The sequence below is a fragment of the Dermochelys coriacea genome, chromosome 8 (assembly GCF_009764565.3).
Source record: "Dermochelys coriacea isolate rDerCor1 chromosome 8, rDerCor1.pri.v4, whole genome shotgun sequence".
Lineage (NCBI taxonomy): Eukaryota > Metazoa > Chordata > Testudines > Dermochelyidae > Dermochelys > Dermochelys coriacea.
Window position 1 is genome coordinate 3146338 of NC_050075.1, and position 25278 is coordinate 3171615.

General features: G+C 46.2%; 2 protein-coding genes across 6 annotated transcripts in view; one reads left to right on the top strand and one right to left on the bottom strand.

Moving 5' to 3' along the window:
• CYFIP2 (cytoplasmic FMR1 interacting protein 2) overlaps window positions 1-25278 on the bottom strand; it is a 76890-nt gene that overhangs the window by 30819 nt on the left and 20793 nt on the right. Inside the window, exons 7-23 of one of the 2 annotated variants that reach the window (XM_038413079.2) lie at window positions 24028-24124; window positions 22840-22968; window positions 20085-20189; window positions 17992-18083; window positions 14358-14475; window positions 13338-13457; window positions 12712-12837; window positions 12187-12353; window positions 11637-11784; window positions 11147-11300; window positions 10423-10579; window positions 9326-9422; window positions 8322-8398; window positions 6352-6460; window positions 5840-5959; window positions 4890-5089; window positions 4494-4581 (exon numbers count right to left, since the gene is read on the bottom strand). In XM_038413079.2, the coding sequence (XP_038269007.1) occupies window positions 4494-4581; window positions 4890-5089; window positions 5840-5959; window positions 6352-6460; window positions 8322-8398; window positions 9326-9422; window positions 10423-10579; window positions 11147-11300; window positions 11637-11784; window positions 12187-12353; window positions 12712-12837; window positions 13338-13457; window positions 14358-14475; window positions 17992-18083; window positions 20085-20189; window positions 22840-22968; window positions 24028-24124 (2104 nt within the window). The remainder of the gene's footprint in view (window positions 1-4493; window positions 4582-4889; window positions 5090-5839; window positions 5960-6351; window positions 6461-8321; window positions 8399-9325; window positions 9423-10422; window positions 10580-11146; window positions 11301-11636; window positions 11785-12186; window positions 12354-12711; window positions 12838-13337; window positions 13458-14357; window positions 14476-17991; window positions 18084-20084; window positions 20190-22839; window positions 22969-24027; window positions 24125-25278) is intronic. The other variant, XM_038413080.2, reaches the window with a different exon arrangement.
• FNDC9 (fibronectin type III domain containing 9) lies at window positions 109-4471 on the top strand. Of its 4 annotated transcripts, none has more exons than XM_043520269.1 (3): window positions 109-593; window positions 1058-1163; window positions 2164-4471. In XM_043520269.1, exon 3 carries the CDS (start codon window positions 2171-2173, stop codon window positions 2834-2836), a length of 666 nt encoding a protein of 221 aa, XP_043376204.1. In that variant the 5' UTR covers window positions 109-593; window positions 1058-1163; window positions 2164-2170; the 3' UTR covers window positions 2837-4471. The 4 variants fall into 4 exon arrangements, with proteins under 4 accessions (XP_043376204.1, XP_038269011.1, XP_043376202.1 ...); XM_043520267.1 differs by having other exon boundaries at window positions 112-593; window positions 1058-1202; XM_043520268.1 differs by having other exon boundaries at window positions 112-593; window positions 1061-1202.

The window sequence follows — 25278 nt, forward strand, 5'->3', positions numbered from 1 at the left end:
ATAGAATCAGAATCACAGAAATGTAGGACTGGAAGGGACCTTGACAGGTCAGATTTGTTCCCTGGGGAACAAATATTTAATAATGGGCTCTTCAATCTAGCAGTGAAAAGTCTAATGCAATGCTCACAATGGTCCCTTCTGGCCTTGGAATCTCTGAACCTATGAAAGCCATTTAGAGAACTGATAATGGTGCTGAGACAAAAGGAGGCTGGGGGCTGGCTGCCTGCAGTCGCTTTCCTGCTAATTAGCCCCCATTTTAAAAAAAAAGCCAGAAAACAAAACTACCATGTCTGGTTCTTTCAGCTTCATGGACAAATACTAATCCCAGACAAAAGCTTATAGGGACAGCACTCACCAATTCATTGAAAGATGCTTGACTACAGTTTCCTATTGGTTGCTATGGCGAGTGATGATGCAATCAAAGAAGGGTATAATACGAGACTATGGAGAGGTGATGGATTTAATCAGCCCACAACCAAGGGAGTTATCCAGGGATTCTGGCTGTGTAGAGGAAGGCAAGGCACCGCAAGCTCAGATTCATGCCTCATGATTGAACATTTATTGGCCACTGCTTAAGATAAATGCCGAGAAAGGTAAATAACTTTTTAATGATTAGGTAGCTACTCAGTTATGTGTGCATGTATTTAGTTGTTCATGAAAGGAAAGTAGGATACAGAGCAATTGTTAAGATGAGATTTTTTGAATTAAAGAATAACATAGGAAAAGAGAAAGAAAGCAAATTAAAAGAGAGAAAATCCAGATGGATAGCATTAGTCTAGTTAGCAAAGAAGTAAATATTGCCTACAGCAGGGAGAGAAGAGCTGAACGTTTCTGCTTTATAGAAATGAATTTGCATTGAGGAATTGATCCTGCAGTGAAGTTAGGAAAGGGATTAGGTGACTCACTAGAGGGGCCCTACAAAATAATCCCTGACTGAAGCTAAACGGTAGATTTCAATAAAATTCACCTGCTGAATAAGCATGGTGGTAAAAGTCTATTTCCTGACTATATTTTATTAATTTGACTACTGTTGTTATTGAATTTATTTGTATTTCAGTAGCAAGCAAGCTCCCCAATCAGGATCCCTGACTGGCACAACACATGGCATATCGGCAGATCTGGTGCTTTCTAAAGCAACAAGTTAGCGACTGAAAATGCCATGAGTGCTTAGGCAAATACGACAGTTACCGGGCACTTTTCCAGTGAGTGCTACGGAACTTTGATTTACAGTCCAAATGTTTATTGGAAGCTTAAGCAAGAGAAAGACTTGTGTTGAATCAGTAACTAGTTTAAGTTAACCAAATTTGCAGTCTTCTTTACATTCCCTGGGGAGCAAAAGCTTCTAGCTAGAAACCCAGCAACGAGATGCAGACATATTTTAATGTCTGATATGAGCATCAGGGACAAACCCACGTCCCATTTGTTATTTTGGATGGGTAACTTTCTAGTCATGAGGTGGGATGGTCTAATGGTTCAGATATTAGCCTGGGTCTTGGGAGACTCAGTTAGAGACTTAGTTCCTCGCTTTGCTACGTACTTCATGTATGACCTTGAGCAAGTCACTTAGCCTCTCTCTGTCTCAGTTTCCCCATCGGTAGAATGGGGATAATAGTACTGTCTTACTTCACAGGGCTGTTGGGAAGGCAAATATATTGAAGATTGTGAGGTGATAGGTACTATATAATTATCTAAGACAGAGGTGAGAGTGCTATTAGCAGAACTGTATTGATACGTGCAAATGTTGAATTTATCAGTTCTATTCTAGTAAACCAGGACTGCTGGAAATAACCATTGCCACTGCACTGTGGAGTCCCACCAATAATACTGGGACTGGTAGAAAGCTATTGAATTTTTGACGTTTCTACAAAAAGTTTTGCCTTTTTTTTTTTTTCACACAACTTTTTTTCCCTGTTTTTTTTTGGCCAGCAAATTTTTAGAATACAAAATGTCAGTAAAAAGTCTTCCTGAAAAGCTGTGAACATTTTTCACAAACTTGTCTCTGCATTTCTCACCCAGCTTTAGCTATTACTAATTCCCTTTACTTCTGAAGACCATATGGGCCTGATCTAAAGCGTCTCGGAGTCAGTGGAAAGAGCCCAGCTGATTTTGGTAGGCTTTGGCTCAGGCCCAATACATTAAGCATCGCCTTGCTTCTCCTTTCAGAGCCGCTATGAACATTGAAGTTCGCAACATCTCGGACACAAGAGCCACCATCTCCTGGTCCACAAACAACCCCTGCCCGGAGAACTATTACCACGTCATGTACCGTCCCAACTGGAACAGCGTCTTTGCGGGCTACTTGCGCCAGAACTTCCATCGCGAGGAGAGGGTCCCCCACTCCCTTAGCTCCCTGGTCCTCCACAGACTTACTCCCTCAACCATCTACATTCTGTGCATCACGTGTAAAAACTCGTACCCCTCCAGCAACCATTGTACAATGTTTCACACTCTCGACCAGCACCCGCTGGCCTTGCGCAGCTTGAAGCAGGAATCTGCCACCTCCATGTGGATGGTGAGCAGCCTATTGATCCTCTGCTTTACAGCCTTCTTGGTCTATGGCTGTTTGCAGTTCTGGTCCTCAAGGTGCCACAAAGGGTCAAGGCTGGGGCAGTATAGTGCCAACCCAGAGAGGGAAGCGGATGAACAGACAAGCTCACCTGAGGGGACTCTGAGCACCGGACTGAAGGAGGAGCTGCTGGAAGTCCCCATGACGGCTGTCCTAATGAGGAGTACCAGTATCATGACAGAGAGCCCATACAGGTCCCCCCACTGCTTCTTTCCAATCCAAAGCAGTGATGACAAGAGGGCCATCTTACCTGAGCACGGGTTCAAATGAAAGGGAAATAAAAGGAGCTCCCAGCATGGGGAACGCCTGGCAATTTGTTTTTCATTTCAGTGGGGCTGCTTTCATGCTACAAATGTTGACCTGACATGTATTGGTGTTCTTACTACATTGCTCTGGGATGGAACTTGGGGTGGAAAATGGCAGCCACAGGTAAAGATTTTGCCAAATTAGAGAAAAAAAATCAGTTCCCTTTTATACTTGAGGGGAAATTTAAGAAACCAGTAAAAAACAAGCCCCTAAGAAATTAAGGCCAAATTCAACTCTCAGTAAACTTCACTTCAGTGGAGTGACTCTAAATTTGCACCAGCGCAGCAGACATATGTATTTGGAGAGGCACAGGGTGGAATAAAGACACTGGAGTTAATTTGTTTAGAAACAGCCCTTTCTGCCTAGCTGAAGAGCACTGACATTTGAGCAGACTGGCTGCACAATAGGACAGTCAGTGATCTGCACACTGAGACCAAGTCACACAATGGGCTCTCGGGGCTCCATCACATTGAAAACACACCATTCCGACACGGGTAGGTGGCTCACAGGCCACTTCCAGCTGGGCAGCTGTCCACATCCCCAAATCACCTCACAATTGCCACCCCTCGACAGCAGGCACTCCCTGCAGAAAGGGCCAGGTTTACATGGACTCAGAGGTGGAACTAAACTGTAGGCCTGATCCTGCTTGCTTTGAGGTCAAAGGCAAAACTTCCCTAGACTTTAGTGGGAGACAGCACAAGTCCTGGGACTGTTACAGTTACACCCTGCAGTGCAGCTGCCTGCACTGTACTTAGTCACTGGGGACCAAATCCTGAGAGGGTCTGAATACCTGCAACTCTCATGAACTTCACTGACTCTGCAGTCACCTCACAGGGTTTGGCCCTGCTTAGGGGACTTCAGTCTTCAGGGCACCTTTCACCTACCGAATTGCTTCAGGGGAAAAACAATCCGCCATTTTGGGTAGGGTTATGGGTAGCTCGGGGCTCTAGGAATGGAATATTGAGTCATCTACTTCTAGGTCACTAGATAAGCCTGCAGTGCCCCTGCACGTGCTGTATCTGTGCTGTGCAGTCATCTCATAGGGCTTCAGTCACCTTTCCCTGGTAATAAAACTCACTCTTAAAGCCACTACTATTACCTCCCAGGCCTCCCCAGTTCTGTGTAAACAAGTCTGCCATATACATCTGATTGATAGATTGCCTGACACTGACGACAAGCAATATATATACACACACCATCATTCCAATAATTCACCTTTCAGATTACAGGGATCCCAGTGCTCCTGTGGTACCGATAACTGGGCGGGAGGGGAGCCTCTCGCTGAGTCTCACCAATCTAATCTCTGCATCTCTAGACAGGGGCTGTTCGGTGGCTCTGTCCCAGTGTTGGTCATCAGCACAGAGCTGTGGCCTTTCGGCTCACTCTGACACCGGTGCTTTAAGAAGGAAAGAACTGACAAAGCGGCAACACACTGGTTGCCTTGCCCAGCTTTTCGGTCTCAGCAAAGCCAAGCAGACTTGTGTGTTTCTGCCATTCTGCTAATGAACCTTTCCTGGCATTTCCCACCTGGTGACTGATTTCTGCGTACAATCTGCTTTCCTCATTGTTCAGCCTCCCTAAATAAAGTCCTTCTTCCTGGCTGATGTGGCTCGTTACTGACCTTTGATCCATAGAGGTAATAGGGTTGGACGTTGGCTGGCTTGTCTCTCTGTGGTTCCTGGGTGAATGGGATTGCTGTCCGTACAAACCTGCAGTGAATGTGGGGAGGAAAAGATAGTGCCTGTTAATTGCATTTCAGTCCAACCACACTGTTTGTTACATGCAAACCCTGAATTGTTCTTTCAAAGCTTAGCAGAGCAGAGAGGTTAAAGCTTGTCTCTACAATGCCAAGGTGCATCACATGGAAAATGAAAACACTCCTGTCTTCGTGCAGAGTGGAAACCTGCCGTTGTCAGTGTGGACCGTGGGCATTTTGTGTGGTGGGTGTGGGGGCTGTGAGTTACATCCAGTTTTGAAACAGGGCCTCCAGAGGCCCTCTCTTGTTGTTTTTTCTTACCGGTTGGTGGAGCCATTGTAGCAGTAGTTGGGTAGAAAGTCGAAGTTTAGCTCCCAGAAGACATGCAGAGTGATACGTCCATAAGGTGCAGAGACGTTGTGATTGGCCTCTCGGAACATGGCATCAAAGCTGTCCAAAGTCATGTGCTTACACAGCAGCCGGTGTGTCAGACGATTTATCTCCAAGAGCCACTCCAGCTCCTGCACCAGGCAAAGCAACAGCAGCAGATTTTATGTGTTATCAAGATCATAATAGAAGTTTTATTCGATCAGCAAGAAGATGATTATACATATACACACTATAAATATAGAGTACTTATATACATACATATATGATTATACATATACACACACACACACGGTCTTCCAAGTGAGGATGTATCAAATATTAAAGACATTGGTTGAACTCAAAAGGCTAAGGGCATTTGCACTTGCACTCTAGGGGTCCCATTCTACCATTTCCCTTCCTACAGGAGGTAAAATGCAGTTGTTCCCCACAGAGCACATTCTTGCTAGAATAACACCTTTCACATCAGAATCCCTGGTATGTGAAAACTGATAATTTTACACTACTCGACTCTGATGGTCCTGCAATGTATCAATGGCTGTGAACCATATGCACAAAGGCACGTCAAGCCAGAGTTTAGCCACATGGATGCAGCGGGGGGAATTAAACTCAAGACTTTCTTTTCCCAAAACACAGGACTCTACCATCTGTGCTCTTTGAAGATCCCCCACTATGAAACTCCCAAATATAGTCCCTTTGTGGATAATGGGAGCCGTAGAAATACCTAAGATAGGACAGAAAGAAGAGAAGAGAATTCACAAATGGGTAGAAAACTACTGTATATGTGATTTCAGTGCAGTAATGGACAATGGTGTATATATATACTACATCAGTATATCATACTCTCTGATTCTACAGCCCTTTCAAACAATCACTGAGCTTACCACAATGGAGGTCAGGTCTTCACTCTCAAAGCGGCTAATGGCCTGGTCTAATGATTTGTACATCGCAGCTGAAATACGCTGAGTTATGAGCCTGTTCAGGTCAATTGATCTACCCAGCAGCTGTGGAGAAGAGGAAAAGATATTAGTGGGAAAAGGGAGAGATGAATCCAAACTAGAGCCCCAGAGCCAAACCAGCTGGAAGGTGGAGAAAGTTCTGATCTGGATCCAAACTTCGCTGGTTGGGTCTATCTCTATATAAAAGGGGGTTCGGAACCTGGAAGGTAAATAACCAATCTTTCCTGATGCCTTGTCATAATAATGATAAATGCTTTTGACTCAGTTTTCCAGTTACTTCTTAAATATAGGAAATCTGTTGTCATTAATCTTGACTGTACCCAGCAATAGAACATGACCGAGACACTGACATTTTCAGTTGACAGTAGGACCTGGCTAAATCCCCTAGAGACCATGAGACCTTTAGGAAATGTCTGAGGCTGCTGCGTCTGTTGTACCTGGACGTGTCTCTGTTTGAGTAACGTCTCGTAGCGATTGGATGGCGGGTAAGGGATAATCACTCCATAATTCTTACATTCAGCCCGGAAACGTTTATCCAGTAAGACACTGGAAAAGGAAAATATTATCAGTAAATTTGCCCCATCATCCCTTCTCCTTCCTCTTAATCTTTTCCAAGGGCAAATACATCCCCTTCTGAGTCCTGCCTTATCTGAGTCATCCCCTTTATTAGCTGGGAGGGTTCTCCCAACCCCTCCTCCCTCTCTTTAACCATATTTTTATACCCCTCTATCGTGGGGGTATATAACCCCACACTGGTAGATGAAGGGTTAATAAGTGCCCGAGCGTTCAGGCAGCCACTTGGCTGCAACTAGAAGGCATGCAAGGTGCAGTTTATTATCAGTCTCAGCTGGGGAGGAGCTAGATGTTCATCAAAGAAGGAGCTCAAGCCAGTGAGGAGAGAGATCCAGGGAGAGGAGGCTCAGCAGAAGGGGGCTAGGGTTCCCTTTCTCTGGGGAAGGTACCCACAGGGGTGGAGCTATCCCCGTAGTGGGCCCTGAAACAGGGTCTAGACTCCAGCTGGGTAGCCTCTTGGGTCAGTCTTCCAGAAGAGGAACAGGGAGATGGAGAGAACCCAGGGGGTCTAGAAGCATAAGCCCCGGGCAGGCAGCAGTGGCTTGGCTTGGAGTCTGCCTGGGGATGCTAGGGAATGCTTAGGAACTCGCTACTCTGAAAGAAGAGTGGGGTTAAAGAGTGGCCCGGGAGGGGTGGAGGATGTAGTGGACACCTGATACCCCGGAAGGAGTGAGACTGAACATGACCTGGCTGGAGCACCGAGTCATTAGAAGAGACAGACCACCACAGGGGCCGAATGGCTGTTGGAAGGTGGCGTCTGAAGGGCAGGTCCTGAAAGGCAGATCTCAGCCACGAGGCGGCGCGCTGGCCAGTGAGTCACTCTTCGACACCCCCATCTCGTCAAACTCACAGCTGCCGTTGTTATCTGCCACCCTGATGTCCATCCTTCTTGGACACACCACCAACAGCTTGTGTAAATGGAGAGTGCGTGCGCAGCAAGGCAGGGCATACATCTAGAGAGCACTGGTGTGCCATGTACTAACAGTCTGCGTGGGCCCTGCTACCGCACACTAAAAGTTCCCAAGTGTGCACGGACCTACTCCCATTCACGCTAACTCGCTGTCTAGACAAGCCCAATGAGTGAACTGCTGGTTCTGACACATGTAAGTGTTGGCAGTTACTGGGTAGCTGACACTGGGACTCTTTCACGGATGGGCTGCCTTCTTGATGGGCTGCTTCAGGGAATGACTTCATTGGTGGGAGACCACCAGTCTTCCATCAGGGTGAATGTAATTTGGGGATATCTGTAGGCAAATTCTGGACATTTTCTTGCTGACTGTGCTCGCACAGTGGCTGAAGCTCTCCTTTAGGGGTTCTCCTTGTTCCTTCCCACACTGTACCATGTTAAGCCAAGGTTCTGCATTATGGCCACCATGTAAGGGTAGGACTGGCTCATCAGTGCCATGTATGCCTTTAAATGGTTAGAAGGATCATGGCTGACCAATACTAGGCACCAATAGTAGTGCATGCTCCATTTCTTTCCTGATGACCTCCACTCCTGCCCTGTCCATTGCAGCCAGCAGATATGGGGAACATCGCCATGGGCGCAGGTTGCAGCATTAGTATTCACAATAATATGCTCAGACTGCTTCTGGTTATGTTAATTTTTGTTTTGCTGTTAGCTTTGTTTCCCCCCTCAATTTATTTGATGGATCCATCTATTGTGGTCTGGTCACAGGTATCAACTATAGGCTCTTTGGCGCAGGGATTGTCTCTTTTATTGTGTGCCTAGAGGACCTAGAACAACACATCCTTGAACCCTGCCTGTAGCCGCTAGAGGATACCTCAGAGCAAACGGTAATAACAATAATCAGCAGCAACGGGATTCTCCTACCTGCCAGCCATTGCTTTATAATAGGCAAAGATCTGATCTGCCAACTTGTACACAAACTGGTCAAAACACAAGTTCACCTGACAGAGAAAGAAATATACATCACAAGGGTGTAAAGAACATAGAAGAAATAGGCTCTTAGAACAAGTGTGAGCATGTGTGTGTGTGTGTGAGAGGAGAAAGAGAACGACTGTTTTAATAAAACGCCATCAGTAACAAAGCACTTTACCCTACATTTCCTGTCACCTAGCAGAGGGGTTACCACACTCTCATGATAAAGGAATGCAGACCATTGAGCATTTATGTTTCTCGCCTGTTATGAATCCTACCGTAAAGCCTTCCTCTCCCATCCCGTCCCCTTAGCTCAAACTGAGAGATAAAGTGGAACACAATGTTGACTTGAACTGAAACAAAATTTTTTGGTTTTTCTTGTTGAAATGAAATGAGCTGAAGGAACCGTTTTGAATGGCATTGCGAAACGAGATGTCAATTCAAAACGAAATGTCAAAAGAGCCTCTTTCGAAAACATTGAAATGAAAGGCTTTGACATTTACGGAAAAAAAAAACGCCCTGACTTGATTCGAATTCCAAATTGCAAATAGTTTTGATGCAAAGAAAAATGCATTTTTTGGCAAATTTACTATTTGCTGAAAACAACTGCCCTCCATGTCCTTTCCTGCCTCTTTCCCCGCTCACATCTCATGACTCTTCGGCTATCAGTTACACTTTACACACCCCAGATGTGAATATTTTGCTTTCACTGGATCCACATGGAGCTGATGGCCGACTGGGCCATTGGTCAGCAGGAATACAAAGACTCCTTTGGAAATTTGTGGCCTTCTCTTGAATATTTCTTAGTATTTTATTTTATTTCATTTTTTTAGGGGATACCTCTCATTAATTCACTGAAAAATTGGTCTGTTCAGTCAAACAGGACACGTTTGTGAAGCAAGAGGGAGCTCTTCATTTATAGCATAGTCAGACAAATAAAGAAGAACAGAACTTACTTCAGCTTCAATTTCATCGTATAGGAACTGCTTTTTAAACTTGGTCAAGGCATAATATGCACTGTCATTATATAGGTCCAAGGGATACAGCACATACCTGAGGGGAAGAAAACAGTTCATGTTACAGTCATAGAATTTATGGTCAGAAAGGACCACCTGATCATCTAATCTCAACTCCTATAAACCACAGGGCACCACCACCACCCACACACTCAACCCAACAATAGCAGTGAGACCAAAGTATTGCAGCCCACAGGAGACTAGACTACGATGTGCCACAGGCAGAGAACAGGAGGGACCAAGGTGCACTGGTGCCCAAGGCACCCGTAGTGGCAGGGGAAGGATGAATCGAGATATACCCAGATAATCCTGGCAAGTGACCCACAGGCTGCAGAGGAAAGCGTAAAACCCCCAAGGTCATTGTGAATTGGACCTGGGGGAAAATTCCTTCCAGACCCCACCTATGGGATGATTGTGACATTTACCCCTGCACCGAGCACCAGAACAAGGCACATGGCCGCTCTGCAACCACTTCAGCCCAGCCACGGCTGTTGGAATGGAGAATTCTCCAACCTCGTGCCTTTCAGCTCCACCTACTAGAGCTCCTGAAACTCCCCCCACAGTCCCTAGATCACAGGTGCTGGAAGTAGCTAGAGGACAGCTGGCTTTCTGCTAGCTGAGGATCCCCCGCACCATCATCCATGCCAGGGAATTCATTGTCTGCCCTTTAAGAAACTTCTATGCTTCTCTAGTTTTACAAAGGGACCTTAGTGTCTGCAGCACCTGCCACTAGAGTGGAAAACAATTTCTTTCACAAGGAGGCAGTTTTAATGCATAACAAATGGCATAAGAGTTAGTATTATTTATTACTTGTATTACCACAGTGCCTGGGAGCCCCAGCCAGGGACCAGGGCCCCACTGTCCTAGGCATTTACAAACAGAACAAAAGGCCCAGTCATACACAACTGTATCACAAAGTCACATATACACTCGAATACTTATGATCCTCTTATAAAACTTCTGTCCCCTAGGATAGGCTCCTTAGTGCCCTGAGGTCCAGCTAATGAACCCACCCACGGCCACCCTTAGGCTCTTACTCCATCATGGAGGGTTCCTTGGTTTCCAGGATGTGGTCCGTGAGAATCCAGGGCATGGACATCTCGATGGGGAACTGGATCCGACGGCCCATGGTCAACTCCAGAAAGAATTCTCGGAACCAGAGCTGGGACAGATCGCAGCACTGCTGCAGGGCTTCTGGAAATAGACAGGATGTTTCCCCCCACACCGGGTGAACACAGAGTTTACTGTCTGCAAGAGAACTAGGGGAAACCTACAGCAAAGGGCAGGCCCTGTAGGCCAGGCATAGCATTTATTTTAAATGCAGTTCAGCTATTCTATTCCATCACAGTACTTAAACCACACCCATCACCATGGTACCTGAGCACCTTACGGGTAGGAGGAAGAAAGGATTACAATCCTCACTTTATAACTGGGGCACCGAGGCTCAGGGAGATCAAGTGACTTGGCCAAGGTCACAAAGGGAGTTTGTGGCAGAGCTAGGAAAAGAACCCAGAGCCTTACCCACAAAACCACCCCTCATTTGCTAGTGCTGCAGCATTCATCTTCACTTAAGAGGTGGCCAGGATCTGATAACACGCCTGAAATCAGACCCAAGTGTAAACCCTTGACTCAAAGTAAAATTTGCTGGCGAGGCCACTCTTGAGCAAGACGACCCATCGGACCAGGCTGCCTACACCTGTCCCATCTGTGCAGTGCAGCCGGACAGGACCGGGCGCAAGTCCGCCTCTGCTATAACCTCACCGCTGATGTTGAGAAGGTGGGTGAAGAAGAAGGACTGCTTGTGGAACTCCTCAATGGCCAGGACTATTGGCCCATCCAAGCTGCTCCTTAGAGTCTTCTTCGAGCCGCTCTTGTCTGCGATGAGCGACTCCAGCATAGTCCGCACCATGTAAAGCTTTAAAACAACCAGCAGCATCTTGACTGATACAGCAGCACCTGGTGCTCTACAGGCAACCGGCCCCCTCACCCCCCAGAAGTTTCCACCCAGTGGCTGGATCCTGTAGGCTGCTTCCATTATTAATTTGAGACCCACAAAGAAGATGGCCCTAGCATGTATTGTAGGACAAGTGATGCACCAAAGGCAACAATGGGAGATACCTGCATAAGACATATGCAAAGACTTTGGAAAAGTGAAGACTATAGGGGCCAACAGCTAACCCCCAGAATGGGCCACCGCTGGATGACTTTATGGCCCCAGGACTCCCTGGAGAAGTTGAGATGGTTTACGTACCTGTGTGCTCGATGGACCCACTGCTCGTCGAGGAACCTTAATATCGAATCCACCTTTGGGGTCCTTCTCGCCTCTCAGGCAGGGGTCATTGGGGGGCTCCCGACCTCCTTCCCAGTCACAGATCGTCTTCCGGATTGCCTGAAGGACACTGGGATGGTGAAAGCAAAACTTTAAATCTTGCCTTTAATGTGAGGAGAAAATGCCTAATTCCATGCTCATAAGAGGAGGGAAAATACATTGTGCATGGACACCTGGTGGGATGGGTACTCGCACTGGCTAGGTTTGGGAGGGTGGCTCACCAGGGTTGGACTGTACCCATCGGATGGTTACAGGTGTGTTGGTCACATGAGGATAGGCAGCTCACCTTGGCTCGTTACAGGTGTGTTGCTCACGAGTGCTGGGCAAGGCGCACTGGTAGGCTCTGGATGTGGCGTATGGCTGGCTATAGCTGTGGGAGGGCTGCCCACACAGAGGGTCGCCCATGGGGGTTGGGCTGCAGACAGGACCACACTACACAGAGATATGCTTTAAGTTACATTTTGGGCCCCACCTGATCAGGACGTTCTTCTTCTTCCTGACTGCTTGTCTCAATGGCTCTCGGAGGGTCACCTGGGCAAAGTCTTGCAGGGCTGCATAGATAGTGTTTCTGATGGCCTGGTTAAAGACACTTTCCATCCGGCCCATCAGCACTTGCAGACCCTTGATCATGGCAATTACCTGGGTAAAAGGAACAAAACTAGATAAGTTTCCTTGCATTCACAGAGGTAACTCTGGTGGCAAAGGAAGGAGTATTATTTCCATTTTGCAGCTGAGACCCTGAGAGATGAAGCCTGGCATTGTGAAGAGAGTTAAGTGCCCAACTCCTACTGAATGTCAGTGGAGATTGGGTGTGTCACTCCCCTAGACTGCTTTGAAAATCCCAGATTAAGTGATTTGCCCAAGGTCACACAGGAAATCTATAGCAGAGCAGGGAATTGAACGCAGGTCTCCGTCTTACTGCCTTAGCCATGAGACCATCCTTCCTTGTGAGGGCTGCCCATCCCTTTGGACAAAACGAGCCACTCTTAGCACCTACCTCCACAAAGGCAAATTTCTCCTCGCTGGTGTAGTTGTACCGGGTGGCTCTCTCGTACTCCTCAGCGGTGCCTGGGCAATCTTTGTTACAGAACTTATCGGTGGGATGTACCAGCTTCCAAGAATACTGGAAGGAGAAAACTAGTAAGGAGCACAGCTGAGCAGACGGAAATGCGCATCACTCAAAGAGGGCTTTCCATCCTTTTAGAAAAACACTCCCTCGCCTCCACTCCTGTTGTTTATAGATAATAATTCCTTTGGGAATCTTGAAAACAAGCTGTTTCCAGATCTAACTACGCTGTCGTGTGCGAGCACTTTGCTTTGTTTATTGTAGGGTTGTTAGTGACTTCTGGGCCATTGGCATTAAGTTCTTGTACTTTTCTAACATCAAGCTGACCCTTAATGTTTATTCATAGAATTCTCAATAAAAAAACTGTCAGCATCACCCCCGTTTTAGAAATGGTGACAAAAAAGTCAAATTTTGAAATTTCAATGAAAAACTTCAAATTTCAGTGAAAACTGTTTTCAAAACAGTTGACTATATTTTCACATTTCTCGTTGACTGTGAAAAATTCCCAGCCCTCACGGCAAGCACCTGGTGGGGATGTTACCCTTGTTGGTACTCACCACTTCCATGACATGGGCGCTCCACTTGGAGAGCAGCTGCAGTCCCCGTAAAGCCAAGTCAAAGAGCTCCCTGTATTCCTCATCTGACTTCTGGCTGTCCAGCCCCGAGCCAGTGACAACCTGGAGACCCCCACACAGTGGCAAAATTAGAGTCATAAACCCAAGACCATGCTCTTCAGCCACGACTGCAAGCTATGGAATGAGAGGTCTAGCTCCCTTGATTCCCAGATGAAATGCCAAAAATGCAGCGGGCAATGTATCCCCCACAGGAAAAGCAAACTATTGTTACAATCCTAGCTCAACATGACTTTTAGTAAGTGCACAAGCAGCGTATTTCCTTCAGACCTGGGACTCAGTGGTGTCTCTCCTATAACATAAGAGAAAATACAACTCCTTCCTTATCATCCCAGTGTCTCAGAGATTTCCCTGAGATGCCCCAAATATAAGCCAGCAATTTGTGAACCCCTTAAATAACAACAGAAAAACACCCATACACAAGGTTTAGGCACCCTACCAATTAGATCATAACTACCAATGATGACCCAGCAGCAAATAATAATCACAGGCAAATATGAAAGGACTCGGTCAGCCAATACATCCAAAGAGCAAGACAGGTCCTTCAGTCTCTCCCATGAATCTTCGTCCAAAGCCCTGGCAGGTAGTTTATTTATTTCAGTTTAAATAATAAAAATACACCCATGCAAAGCTCCAGGTGCTCCGACACATAATGAATTATATATGTTTTGTTGCAATATTATTTATATGAACTATATCGTCTATAATGAAGTATTGTAACAAAGAGATAAGTGGCTTTTGCAGCATGCCTAGAAGCTCATCCAGTTTACATGACTTGCGTCTACTAATGACTTCAGCAGTAGTTTGTGCCACTCGCGTCTCTCTCACCCCCCATGGAACATGGATGTGACGTGCTGTACCATTCACTGGACTCCTCCTCCTTCACCCTGGGGGGACGCCCACCATCTCAGGTGGCAGCCTGTGGCTGCCGCTGCCCAAACGTACCTCACTGTTGCTGTAGCGGGCGAGCTCAGAGATGAAACGGATGTGGTCGTCTCGGATCTGGACCATCTGCTCACAGATGTTGTACTGGGGACTGATGCTGCTCTGAGTGCACGTCCACCTGGGCAGAAAAGCGGCCACTTTAACGGAGAGGGCACCCGGCAGACCACAACCTCCCGCTCAGCTGCTGCCTTCCCTGGGCGCTCTGAAAGCCTGTCACCTTCAGAGCATCAGGACTCAGCGGGGAGCAGTCCTCTCCCGTGTCCCACCCTGAGCCGCTGGACAAAGCATGTGTGTGATGCACTGTCTTTCTCCATCCCGAGACTGGTTCACATGGTGTTACACAGTGTTCTCATCTACCTCTTCTGCCATGATAACCCTCCTTCAATTCCACCCTTGTAATGCAGCTGGACATGCTGTACTTACTTCCAGCCGTGGAGAGCAGTAAACAGCCAGCCATCTCTAGGCTGCTCTCCATGCTGCTGTAAGGGGAGTGCTCAGGGAATGAATAAGAGCAACACAGGCTGTGCATTGTCCAGTCCCTATCTCCCAATCCTAAGGATAACCATCTCCGGACAATATCATCCTCTGTGAGCCCAGCCTTGAAGGTCTGGTTTGTGCTTTCTACCACAATAGGGGGGGTACCACTGCAATGGACAGCAAGGAAAGGTGCTTCCTTCCTGCTCTTCTTTTGGTCCTGGATTATATTCCTACCCCAGCAAAAAATCTGTATACCATTTAATATGCAGAGAACAATCGATTGTCCCCGATTCTCTTTCTCAGTCTTTAAGGGACCTTAAAGTGAGGGTCCTGGCTCCTTTACATGGCCACTATAAAAGAGTATTAGTGTAAATAAGAACTAGGTCCATTCAATGAATTTAGCCCCCGTATTCCTGATCATGAACTATCCAGACTTGGAACTTGGCCTTATCACAAAAATGTTTTCTGCACACAAATGTCAGCCCATGGAATTCTCATGAACTATCGCCATGGCGACTGCTTCAAGTATTCGGAATTGGCTCTTCATGCTGCGTGACAGGCCACGGTAAGACACACGTGTTGTCTCTGCTCCGTGGCTAGATGCTGCCTGACACTCTTGAGCACAGGAGAGGGACTTTAATAAGTTGCCTGTGGTACGAGCATTTCCACGAGACTATGTCCACACCAGCTCCTGGTGCAGGTACTTGTGGTGGCTGAAGTTCTGGTAAGTGCTTGATGGTGCTATCCCAGAATCCCATTACTCGGCTCTTACCCGTTTCAGTGTCCTGTGCTTCCCACAAGAGAATCGGCAGGTTAACAGGGATGGCCAGTGCTGCACCAGCCCAGCCTGCCACATATACTGTAATCCATAGTGAAGAAATAAAATGCCGTGCAAGAAAAATACAATTAATTCCATCTGGAGTGAGGGAGGTGGGAGGAAGGGACAGAAAGGAGGAAAATGATGAAAATGCAAGTCTAAAAGGGTGCAGGGAATAAATGGCCCCCTACACACACACACTTGGAGCAGTTTCGTAGCCAAAGTCCCATGCAACTTCAGTTAGGAAGTGTGTGAAGAAGGAACCTGTGTATTAGCAAGGCAGGGCGAGGAGAGATATATGGTGCCCACGTACTGTGGTGATCGGTACGTTAGAAACGTGATTAGTCAGACAGGTAGCCAGCTAATTAGACTCTAGGATGGCAAAATGAGGAGAGCTGGTAGAAATTTTTCATTGAAACATTTTTTTAAATCAACAAATGGCTTTATGACCAAAACAAACATTTTCACTTTGGTCAAAAATTTCCATTTTTTACTGATACATTTTGTTAAAAAATTCTGAGTTTTGATTTTCGGAAACCAAAAACTTGGACCAACCAACCAAAAATTTTTTCCCAAAAAGTTTTCAAAACCTGCTTTTTTGTAAAAAACAAAAAACAAAAACAAAAGAACCCCAAAAGTTCTGGTGGGAATTTTTGAAACCCTACCCACAATGTTTCAAAATTCCTTGTGCAAAAATAATTAACATTGTGCAAACAGCTCAAAGAATGAGGGAAGGTCAGATACATTCTTGGTTGGGAAGGTGCATGAGGACACATCCAGCCAGCACCCATGCGGGAGGAGTGGAAGCCTATCCTAGGTGTGCCTGGCCTCCATTGTGAAACTGGAATATAAATGAAAGCCTGGTGATTAAACACTGTGTAATTTCCTAGCCCCATGAAAGGAGACTGCTCTCTTTATGAGACCATTGAAGAGCCTTGATAGCTAGAGTGGATGGATCAGTGAACAAATGACTTTTGAGGCTCCACTTCACTTTGAGGAGAGAAACGAACTGAGTTTGAAGCATTTAGTTCATTTTATGCGGACTTGAGTCCACTTCACAAAAATCAGCAGTAGCAGTTTAACACAGCAGACAATGTTGGTTTAGGAATGATCAAGGACTGAACCAATCAATGCCTAAGTGGCTCGTTGGGACAGTGGAGACACAAAAGCAGTTCATTTTTGTATTGCTTTTCTGTTATTTGGTCCCACAGAAGAATGCTCACGGAAAGCCAGATGGATATCTGGGACAATAGCCAAGTTTATCTCAGTCAGGCACTGCTTATGTGCCATGTGCAAAGTTGCAAATGCACCTTAATCCCAATTTATCACAGGGATATCCACATCCATCTCTGACTTTCTTTGGAGCAGTAACTGATCACTGCGCCAAACTGTGCAGACAGGTGTGTTTGTGTGTGTATGTGATGTGATCTAAACTGACAGCCTCATACTCATTTCACATGAAAGCTAAACTGGATTTGAATCCAGATCCTAGACTATTCCACAAACCAACAGCACCACCAAGCCCCAGGGAAAGAAACTGTTTGAGGAAAATGGAATCACCACTATTAAGAAACTCATGTCAAATGGATCTGACTGATAGGTGCATGTTTCATTCCCTGAGTCCCATATGAAAACCTCCTGCCTGGGGAAGGGCTGTGGAGTGGCCTCACTGTAACTGCTTCCTCTGGAAAATGTGCCCTGCTTATTGCACAGATAGAATCCAGTGCTGTGTTCATGCTCTGGAGGATTTTGTACCCCGGATCAAAAATGTGGATTAAAATCTGCCCAGAGCAAGCACACATCACTCACATTCACACAGCCTGGGCACCTGAGTGCTCACACACCCATGAACACTCAGACCGGCACTCACAGCTATGCCCCCTCCCGTGCAAGTACACAAGCATGGGCACAGAGCCATATGACACTCTTGGGTGCATTCTCACTCATGTGCCTAAACTCACAGCCACCCACGCACACTTACATGGATGTATACTCACAATCACCAATGACTGTGAGCACACACCCAGTGCACCCTACATATAGGCACACTTATATGTCCACATTCTCACTTTCCTACTCACACACACACACATATACACACACACACTCCTGCCTGCTGGAACGACCTGTCTTTCACACACACGCGTATAAGCCTGTAAAGACAACTGACCTCACATTCAGGCACGCTCGCTCCTGTGCATTCCTGCCCAAGCACCCTTGGGCACACTTGGGCCCCTGGAGCCAGCCACGCACAGACCTCACACACTAGAGAAGGAGTGTCACAACTCCCTCCCCTTTCCGGACACATGGAAGCCAAGAGACATTACGGCAGGCACTCACTTGGATTTGTTCTCCTCATAGTGAGCACTGGTCTTAATGTATCTGGCCAGTTCTATCTGCATATCGCCGAATAAGGGAACCACCTGCAGCTGCTGGAAAAGAAAACATAAGAGGGTTGAAATATGGTAGAGGTTTTCCTTTGGCTGGAGAGCAACACAAAAGGACATGAGAAGGCATTTTCTGCCCCTGAGGTGCTGGATTGGGCCTGCCAGTTGAAGGGGAGGTGCACACCTGGACGCACAGGCATCCCAGATGATGAAAATGACGGAAAATTTATGCCAGGCTTTTTACATAGGGAGGATCATCCTGCCATAGACCTCCGGGCCCCTGGCTTTGGTGATATCCTGTTTATTGCTCAGTAATGTACAGGGCCACATCTCTAGCCCCCGGGAGTCCCTAGGCAATGGGCCATGCACAAGCACCAGCAGCTGCTGGAGAGAGAAGAGTGTATTTATAGAAAAGATAAATACATAATAACCCTGAACCACTCACCCCATCCCTCCCTGCCCCCTCAAAGAGAAATAAAGCAGTACGCTAGCATTCAGGGCTCCTGCTGACTTCAAAAAGAGACAAGGATCCAGCCTTTGCATGGGCCTTGGGCACTGGTGGCAGCTTGGTCTCTCCTCTTCTCTGTCTGTGGCACACAACACTTTAGTCTCCTGAGGACCTAAATGCTTTAGTCTAACCCAATTTCCTGGGTTCATCGCAGCTCCTATACTAACATCACCATGGGTTGATAGGAAGTGATGAGAGTGACAAGGCAGCAAACAGCAGCCCTATGTAAGAGGGCAAAATCCTTTTGTGGTTGAGCAATATTCATCCATTAAGTACAAGGTTGGTGTTCATTTTCACTGAAATGAGGCAGAAATTGTTAATAGTGCAGGGATTCACCCCCCCCCCCATTTTAGGAGGAAAATTAAGTCAACAGTCCTTGATGAAAGGAAAGTTATTGGCAAAAGGACTCAGTGGACAGAAAGCTAACGGCAAGTATTACCATAGCTAATGGAAAGTGAAGAGGATACAATACATTTCATAAGGAAAACACGCTTTATTCTCCTATTCATTGCTGTAGCCACAACTATTCAATACCATATCTTACCATGTCTGCTAGTGCTGATGTGATCCAAATCTAAAGGGCCAATTTATGGCTGGCCCTGGGCATGTGAGCGATGGAAGGGAGAAGATGCTCTCCTATGAATGCATCCAATGAAGTGAGCTGTAGCTCACGAAAGCTTATGCTCAAATAAATGTGTTAGTCTCTAAGGTGCCACAAGTCCTCCTGTTCTTTCTCCTAGGGAGGGAACAGCTGCAACCCAAGCCAGGGGTTGCAGGCACTCTGCTAAGGGCTAGGTACTGGACTACCCACAGAGGGGAAAGAGAGGCAGAATAAGTGCAGGGACTTAGCCCTTTGCTTTTTCTGCAGCAGCCAATGGAGCTGGGCCGGTATGGGTGGACAGCCTGGCATACAGGCTGAGTCCCAGGAGAAACCAGGCGGAACTTGTCCAGGTGTTCCCATTCCTGCACAGACCCTTTGCAACCCGCTCCCTGAGCACAGCATGGCATACAGCCACAGGCCAGCCCAGAACAAAAGGAGTGAAATTGTTCCAGCAAAGCTTAGCATTAATTCTCTACGGAACCTCCTGAGCATTTTGAGGTGCAGGTTCAAGCCAACACAAGCTTCCAATTCATATTTTACCCTACAAGGGCTCTGATTTCCAGATGAAATGAGGGTGCATAAAGCAAGGCAAAGGGTTGTTTGGCTCCTTTGGTCAATGGTGGGCTAAAGAGAAAAGAAAAGCCAATCATTAACCTCAGAGACCATAATGAATTGGACTAGAATTTCAATAGGGCTGGAAAACCCTGTATTTCTCCAGTGAGTACAAACGACTATCAGAAATACGCCACCTGCTCACTCAGATCCATGGCAATACAACCGTCTCCGTCACCTCAAGAGGGATCTGGATCAGGCTGAGGATCCTTAGGCCTTTATCTGAACTTTAAATATGTTTGTTGTTTGATTTAAAAATCACACCCAAGCAGGATGGATCATTAATTGACAGCAATCTCAAACCTGACCTGCACAGGCCACTGACCTTGAAGAACTTGTCTATTTTGCTAAGATTGATTCTCTTCTTGGTGTCCAGTTTGTAAATGTTGCTGACACTCCCATCCATCAGATAGAGACCAAAGCCCATCACCTGGAAGGACACGGACACAACAGGAGAGGCTAGAGTCATTGTAATAAAATGATAAATAGACAGCATAGGTCAGAAGAGAATTCCTTTTTTATAGGGCATGAGAAGGCATTGTCTCAGGGTCCTTTATCTCAGCTCCAGCCATGTGAAATTAGTGATGGGTAGGGTGGGGAAAATCAAATATTTGTGGATACATAACACGTTTGCCTTGATCTTTTGCTTTATTTGTTTTTTTTCCAAGTGGTTTCTGCCACTATAAAATGTTAAAATGGAAATGGAAAAATTTCATCCCAGAGCAAATTTGAAAAAATTCATAATTTTTCCCCTGGTGAAATTTCAACCTGTCTGTAATGAAAAGCCATGTTCACTTGTGGAAAGCTCAACATTCTGCTCCAGATTAAACTCACAAATGCTGAGGACAATCTCATAAGAATGGCAATAATGGGTCGAACCAAAGGTCCATCTAGCCCAATATCCTGTCTTCTGACAGTGGCCAGTGCCAAATGCTTCAGAGGGAATGAATTGAACAGGGCAATTTAGAGTGATCCATCTCCTGTCATTCAGTCCTAGCTTGTGGCAGTTGGAGGTTTAGGGACACGCAGAGCATATGTTCTGTTCCTCACTATCTTGGCTAATAGCCATTGATAGACCAATCCTCCATGATCTAGTTCTTTTTTTAATCCATTTATACTTTTGACCTTCCCAACATTCCATGGCAATGAGTTCCACAGGTCGACTGTGCATTGTGTGAAGAAGTACTTTCTTTTGTTTCTTTTAAATTGAATGTCTACTAATTTCATAGCGTGCCACCCAGTTCCTTTGGTATGTGAAGTGGTAAACTATACTTCCCTATTAATTTTCTCCATGCCATTCATGATTTTATAGACTTCTTGAACATATCCCCCTTAGTCATCTCCTTTCTAAGATGAACAGAACCAGTCTTTTAAATCTTCCCTCATATGGAAGCTGTTCCATACCCCTTCTCTGTACCTTTTCCAATTCTAATTTACACTTTTTGAGATAGGGAGACCAGAACTGCACACTTTATTCAAGGTGTGGGTATACCATGGATTTATATAGTGGGTTTATGATATTTTCTGTCTATGATATTATCTATCCCTTTGCTAATGGTTCCTAACATTCTGTTCACTTTTTTGACTGCCACTGCATTGCGTGGATGTTTTCAGAGAACTATCTACGACTCCAAGATTTCTTTCTTGAGTGGTAACAGCTCAATTTAGATGCCATCATTCTGTATGCATAGCTGGGATGATGTTTTCCAATGTGCATTACTTTGTACTTATATAAACGCAAGGGGCAGGCCAGGGAGTGTTCAGCAGGTAACAATGTGAATCACTAGCTAGCTGCCATGACCACCCTGCATTCTCTGTTCGTGAACTCTGACTATTGACCTCAGCTCTGACTAGGACCATGACTCCTGCTTGAACCAAGGAACACTCACATGGATCCTGACACCTGGTATTTACCCTCGGCCTGATCCGATACCAGTCTTTGGCTTGAACTTGGCCTGACTATTGACCGTGATACTGACTCTGAGCCCCGGTGGTTGTTCCTGCCTATCAAGCTCCTGCCACTAGTCCTGCCTACCGTCGCCCGAGATCCTGACACGTTCACTTTATGGCCTCTTTGGGGTCACGGCACAAATGCTGGAAGGAGCCCAAAGAATCCAACGTTCGGTTCCATCACTGCTAGCCAGGGGCCTAAGCAGCAACATTCAGGGGCTGCTAAGTCGAGGGGGGGGATTCAGATCAAGGGTTCGGTATGCCACATGATGCTGATTTTGGCCCATGCAAGCAAAGAGCGGCTTCTAAACACTTGAGTGTGACAACAGAAGCACCACTTGACTGCTGTGCACAGAGCTTTCCCATTCATCAGTGAGAGGCTCCACCTCCTGGCTGAATGCACAGTACAGCCATTTCGTATCCTCTGGGCACGCTGGGTTGGGTTGCCGACCTTATAAAGGGGCCAGAAGGAGAAAGCTGGTGGCGAAGAGCGACAGGGAGCAGAGGAAAGAGAGAAAGGAAGAAGGGAAAAAAAGATCTGTGGAAGGAAAGCAGAAAGGACAGGAAGAATAAAGAGGAGAGGAGAGAGAACAGACTGAGAAAAGCCAGCCCAGTGATCTACTGAAAGCACCGTACAGGGACGAGTTACTGCTCTGGCAGCTGGGAATGCCATGGAGGCAGCACGCTCAGCCCCGGGGCACAGGTAATGCTTCAGAACATGCCTGAGTGACCCATGCTTAGAGCTGTGCCCAGCTCTGCTCAGCTGGACGGGGAGAACTAAAGGTAGGAAGTGGGGGAAGCAGTGGAGATTATGGATTCCCAACGGAAGGAAGGAGAAAAAGATTAAGGGAGGGAAGATGGAGAGTGGGCAGGACAGGGAGCAAGGTGGCTTTGCAGGAGCTTTGATATTCCTTGGAGAGGCTGCCTCCTTGTCCTTCTAGCCCTTGTCTCCAGAAGAATCTGGCTCTGTGTGCGTGGAGCCTCCCTGAAAATCTGATACCACAAGGGAGGAAGGGAACAAAGGAAAGAAAAAGGGAGAGAAAAAACAGAGGTGGGAGCACAAAGGGATTTCACCCTAAGAAATGGAGCAAAAGCCAAAGAATGCGAGAGTGTGTGCAAACAGGATTTACCTTTAAGAGCATGTGCTTCTCGCTGGGCGTCAGGTACATCTTGTTTTCATAGTAGTCCACACAGATGTTGACAATATCCGCCAGCAGCTCCTCATAGCCAGGGATAACTTCCAGCTGTTGATGCAGACACTGAAACAGCAACACACCTCACATTAACCTCACAGTGAAAGGGCCAGGGAGAGGAAGGTGGAGGAAACGTTTGGAGGCTCGAGGAGCATGATTTTCACCCTGCAGTTTGCAGACTGACCGGACCATCTGTATTTCGTTAAACGGTTAGTGGTTCTTAGTCATCCTGACCCTGTATCGAAAGGCACAGTTTCAGAACCAGGAGCAAGAGGAGAATGTCACCTGCTAGCCTCACCTGAGGCTGTATAGGAAATGTTAGCTCCACTATGGCACCGGGCATGAGAAACAAACCCCTTTTCTCCAGCTCTCAGGCCTTCAGGAACAACACTCCCTCCTTAGATTGAGTCTTCCAGTGTGGTCACCAGAGAATCAGGGGTAACAGCCGAACATAACACTGTGACATGACAGGCAGAAGAGAAATGATCTGGCTCAAGAGGAGACTTTCCACTCTGCTAATGTCTTCTCTTGTCTTTGTGTCATGTTCTACCTCATCAGCACAAACCATGGGAACAGGAAGGAGCATTTTGAAGCCCTTTCTGATCTGCAATCCCCGAGATGGAGTGGAAGTGTGGACCTTCCTGGCTCCATCTGTATGTTACATTGTGCATGTCTCATCCGGAGAAAACTCAAGGCATGGATGCACCCAATAGGTGAAAACAGGAACCTTGGTATGAGAGATTGAAGGGTAAATCTTCTACCAAAGAGACAACCTCATCCCACTCATCTTGTGTCTTTTTGATCCCCACACCTTCTCTTTATCACTGGTAGCTGGTACCCTGAGAACTCTAAAGTCATCCCAGATGTTCTGTTAGCTGGATGTAAGGCCTGATCCAAAGCCCACAGAAGTCAACGGAAAGACTCCAATTGGCTTCACTGGGCTTTAGATTGAGGGCATAATGAACCACATAATCATCTCAAGAGCCGAACCTGCAGCGCTCTTAGCTCTGCCAATGTAATCATGTCTCCCCTTCCCTGCATGTGAAGGTGACTCCACGTGGGCAAAACTAACTGGCAACTTTGCTGAGCAAGTGGTGGGAGAAAGAGTGAAGGAAAGTGACCTGCCTGTGTGATCCGGTTGTGGTTCGCCAGGAACATGGAGAGGTTCTGGGATTCCTGAATAGACTGAGGGTCAGCCATCTTCCTCAAAAACTGGGCAGCTCTGAAAGGAGAAGATCCTGTGTTGTACAGGGCTCTTTGTATCATGTTAACTCTTGGTGGAGTCAAAATGTTGATGCCATGTTAACACAGCAGTCAGGTCATTTTACCTCAACACATAGCTTGGGTAAAAAAACCAAGTTTTATACAATTTAATAATAATAGAAACATTTTCATGATTTTCTTTTAATTTTAAATGAAAACAGCCTTTTTTATCAGAATAATACTTAGCCCTTACAGTGTCCCTCTTATCTATAAAACACTTCACAGTTCTGAGTACGGTCCATTCTCCCTGTTTTACAGACAAGGAGATTGTGACACAGAGAGGTTAAGTGGATATTTACCCATTTACACTGTAATCCAAGTCAAGAGGGGAGCCAGAACTAGACCTCAGACCTCCTGACTCACAGCTTAGTGTTTTGTCTTCTCTACACCAACTCCATCAGGAGATGCAGTTATCACTCTGTGATCTTTGCAGTGCAGACACTGTAACGCTTTCCTAGTGCCTGAGAACCAGCATGTAAAGGTGACCATGAACAGCCCAGATTAGTTTTACTGTCCAAAGTGAGCAAAGTGCTATTAATGAGCAAACAACATAAATGGTGAAAATAATAATAATAGCTAGCTCTTTAGAGCTTTTTATCCATTGTTCTCAAAGCGCTTTACAAAGGAAGTCACTAAGATTATCCCCATTTTACAGATAGGGAAACTGAGGCTAGCTTTTAAAAATGTTATACCTTTAATATCCCTACGTTTCATTAGTAACACAAGCAAAGAATGCTTTGTTTAAATCCAAGCTCTTTAACCTGACATGGTTGCCTTGCAGGTCTGTTGTCTCCTGCAGTCTGGTCTCCTCAATTTTGCTTGACTGTCGACTGGTTTGCAATGAATATATTCTGTAGTTTTAAGGGGAAAATCCCCCAAAGAGTAAAATCCTTTATGGAAACTTATGCCACTAAAACTCTAACTACATTCATGCAACTCCGAGACTTATGCTTTGCATATTTGTTTTGTTTAGTAGCCATCTGGCATTGCACAGCATTTTAGCAGGAACTGTTAATCACCTGCAAAATAATCTCATTAGCTCTCTCTAGCTAAGCCATTTATCTGATGCCCATTACAGTAGTATCTGAGCACCTCACAATCTTTAATCTATCC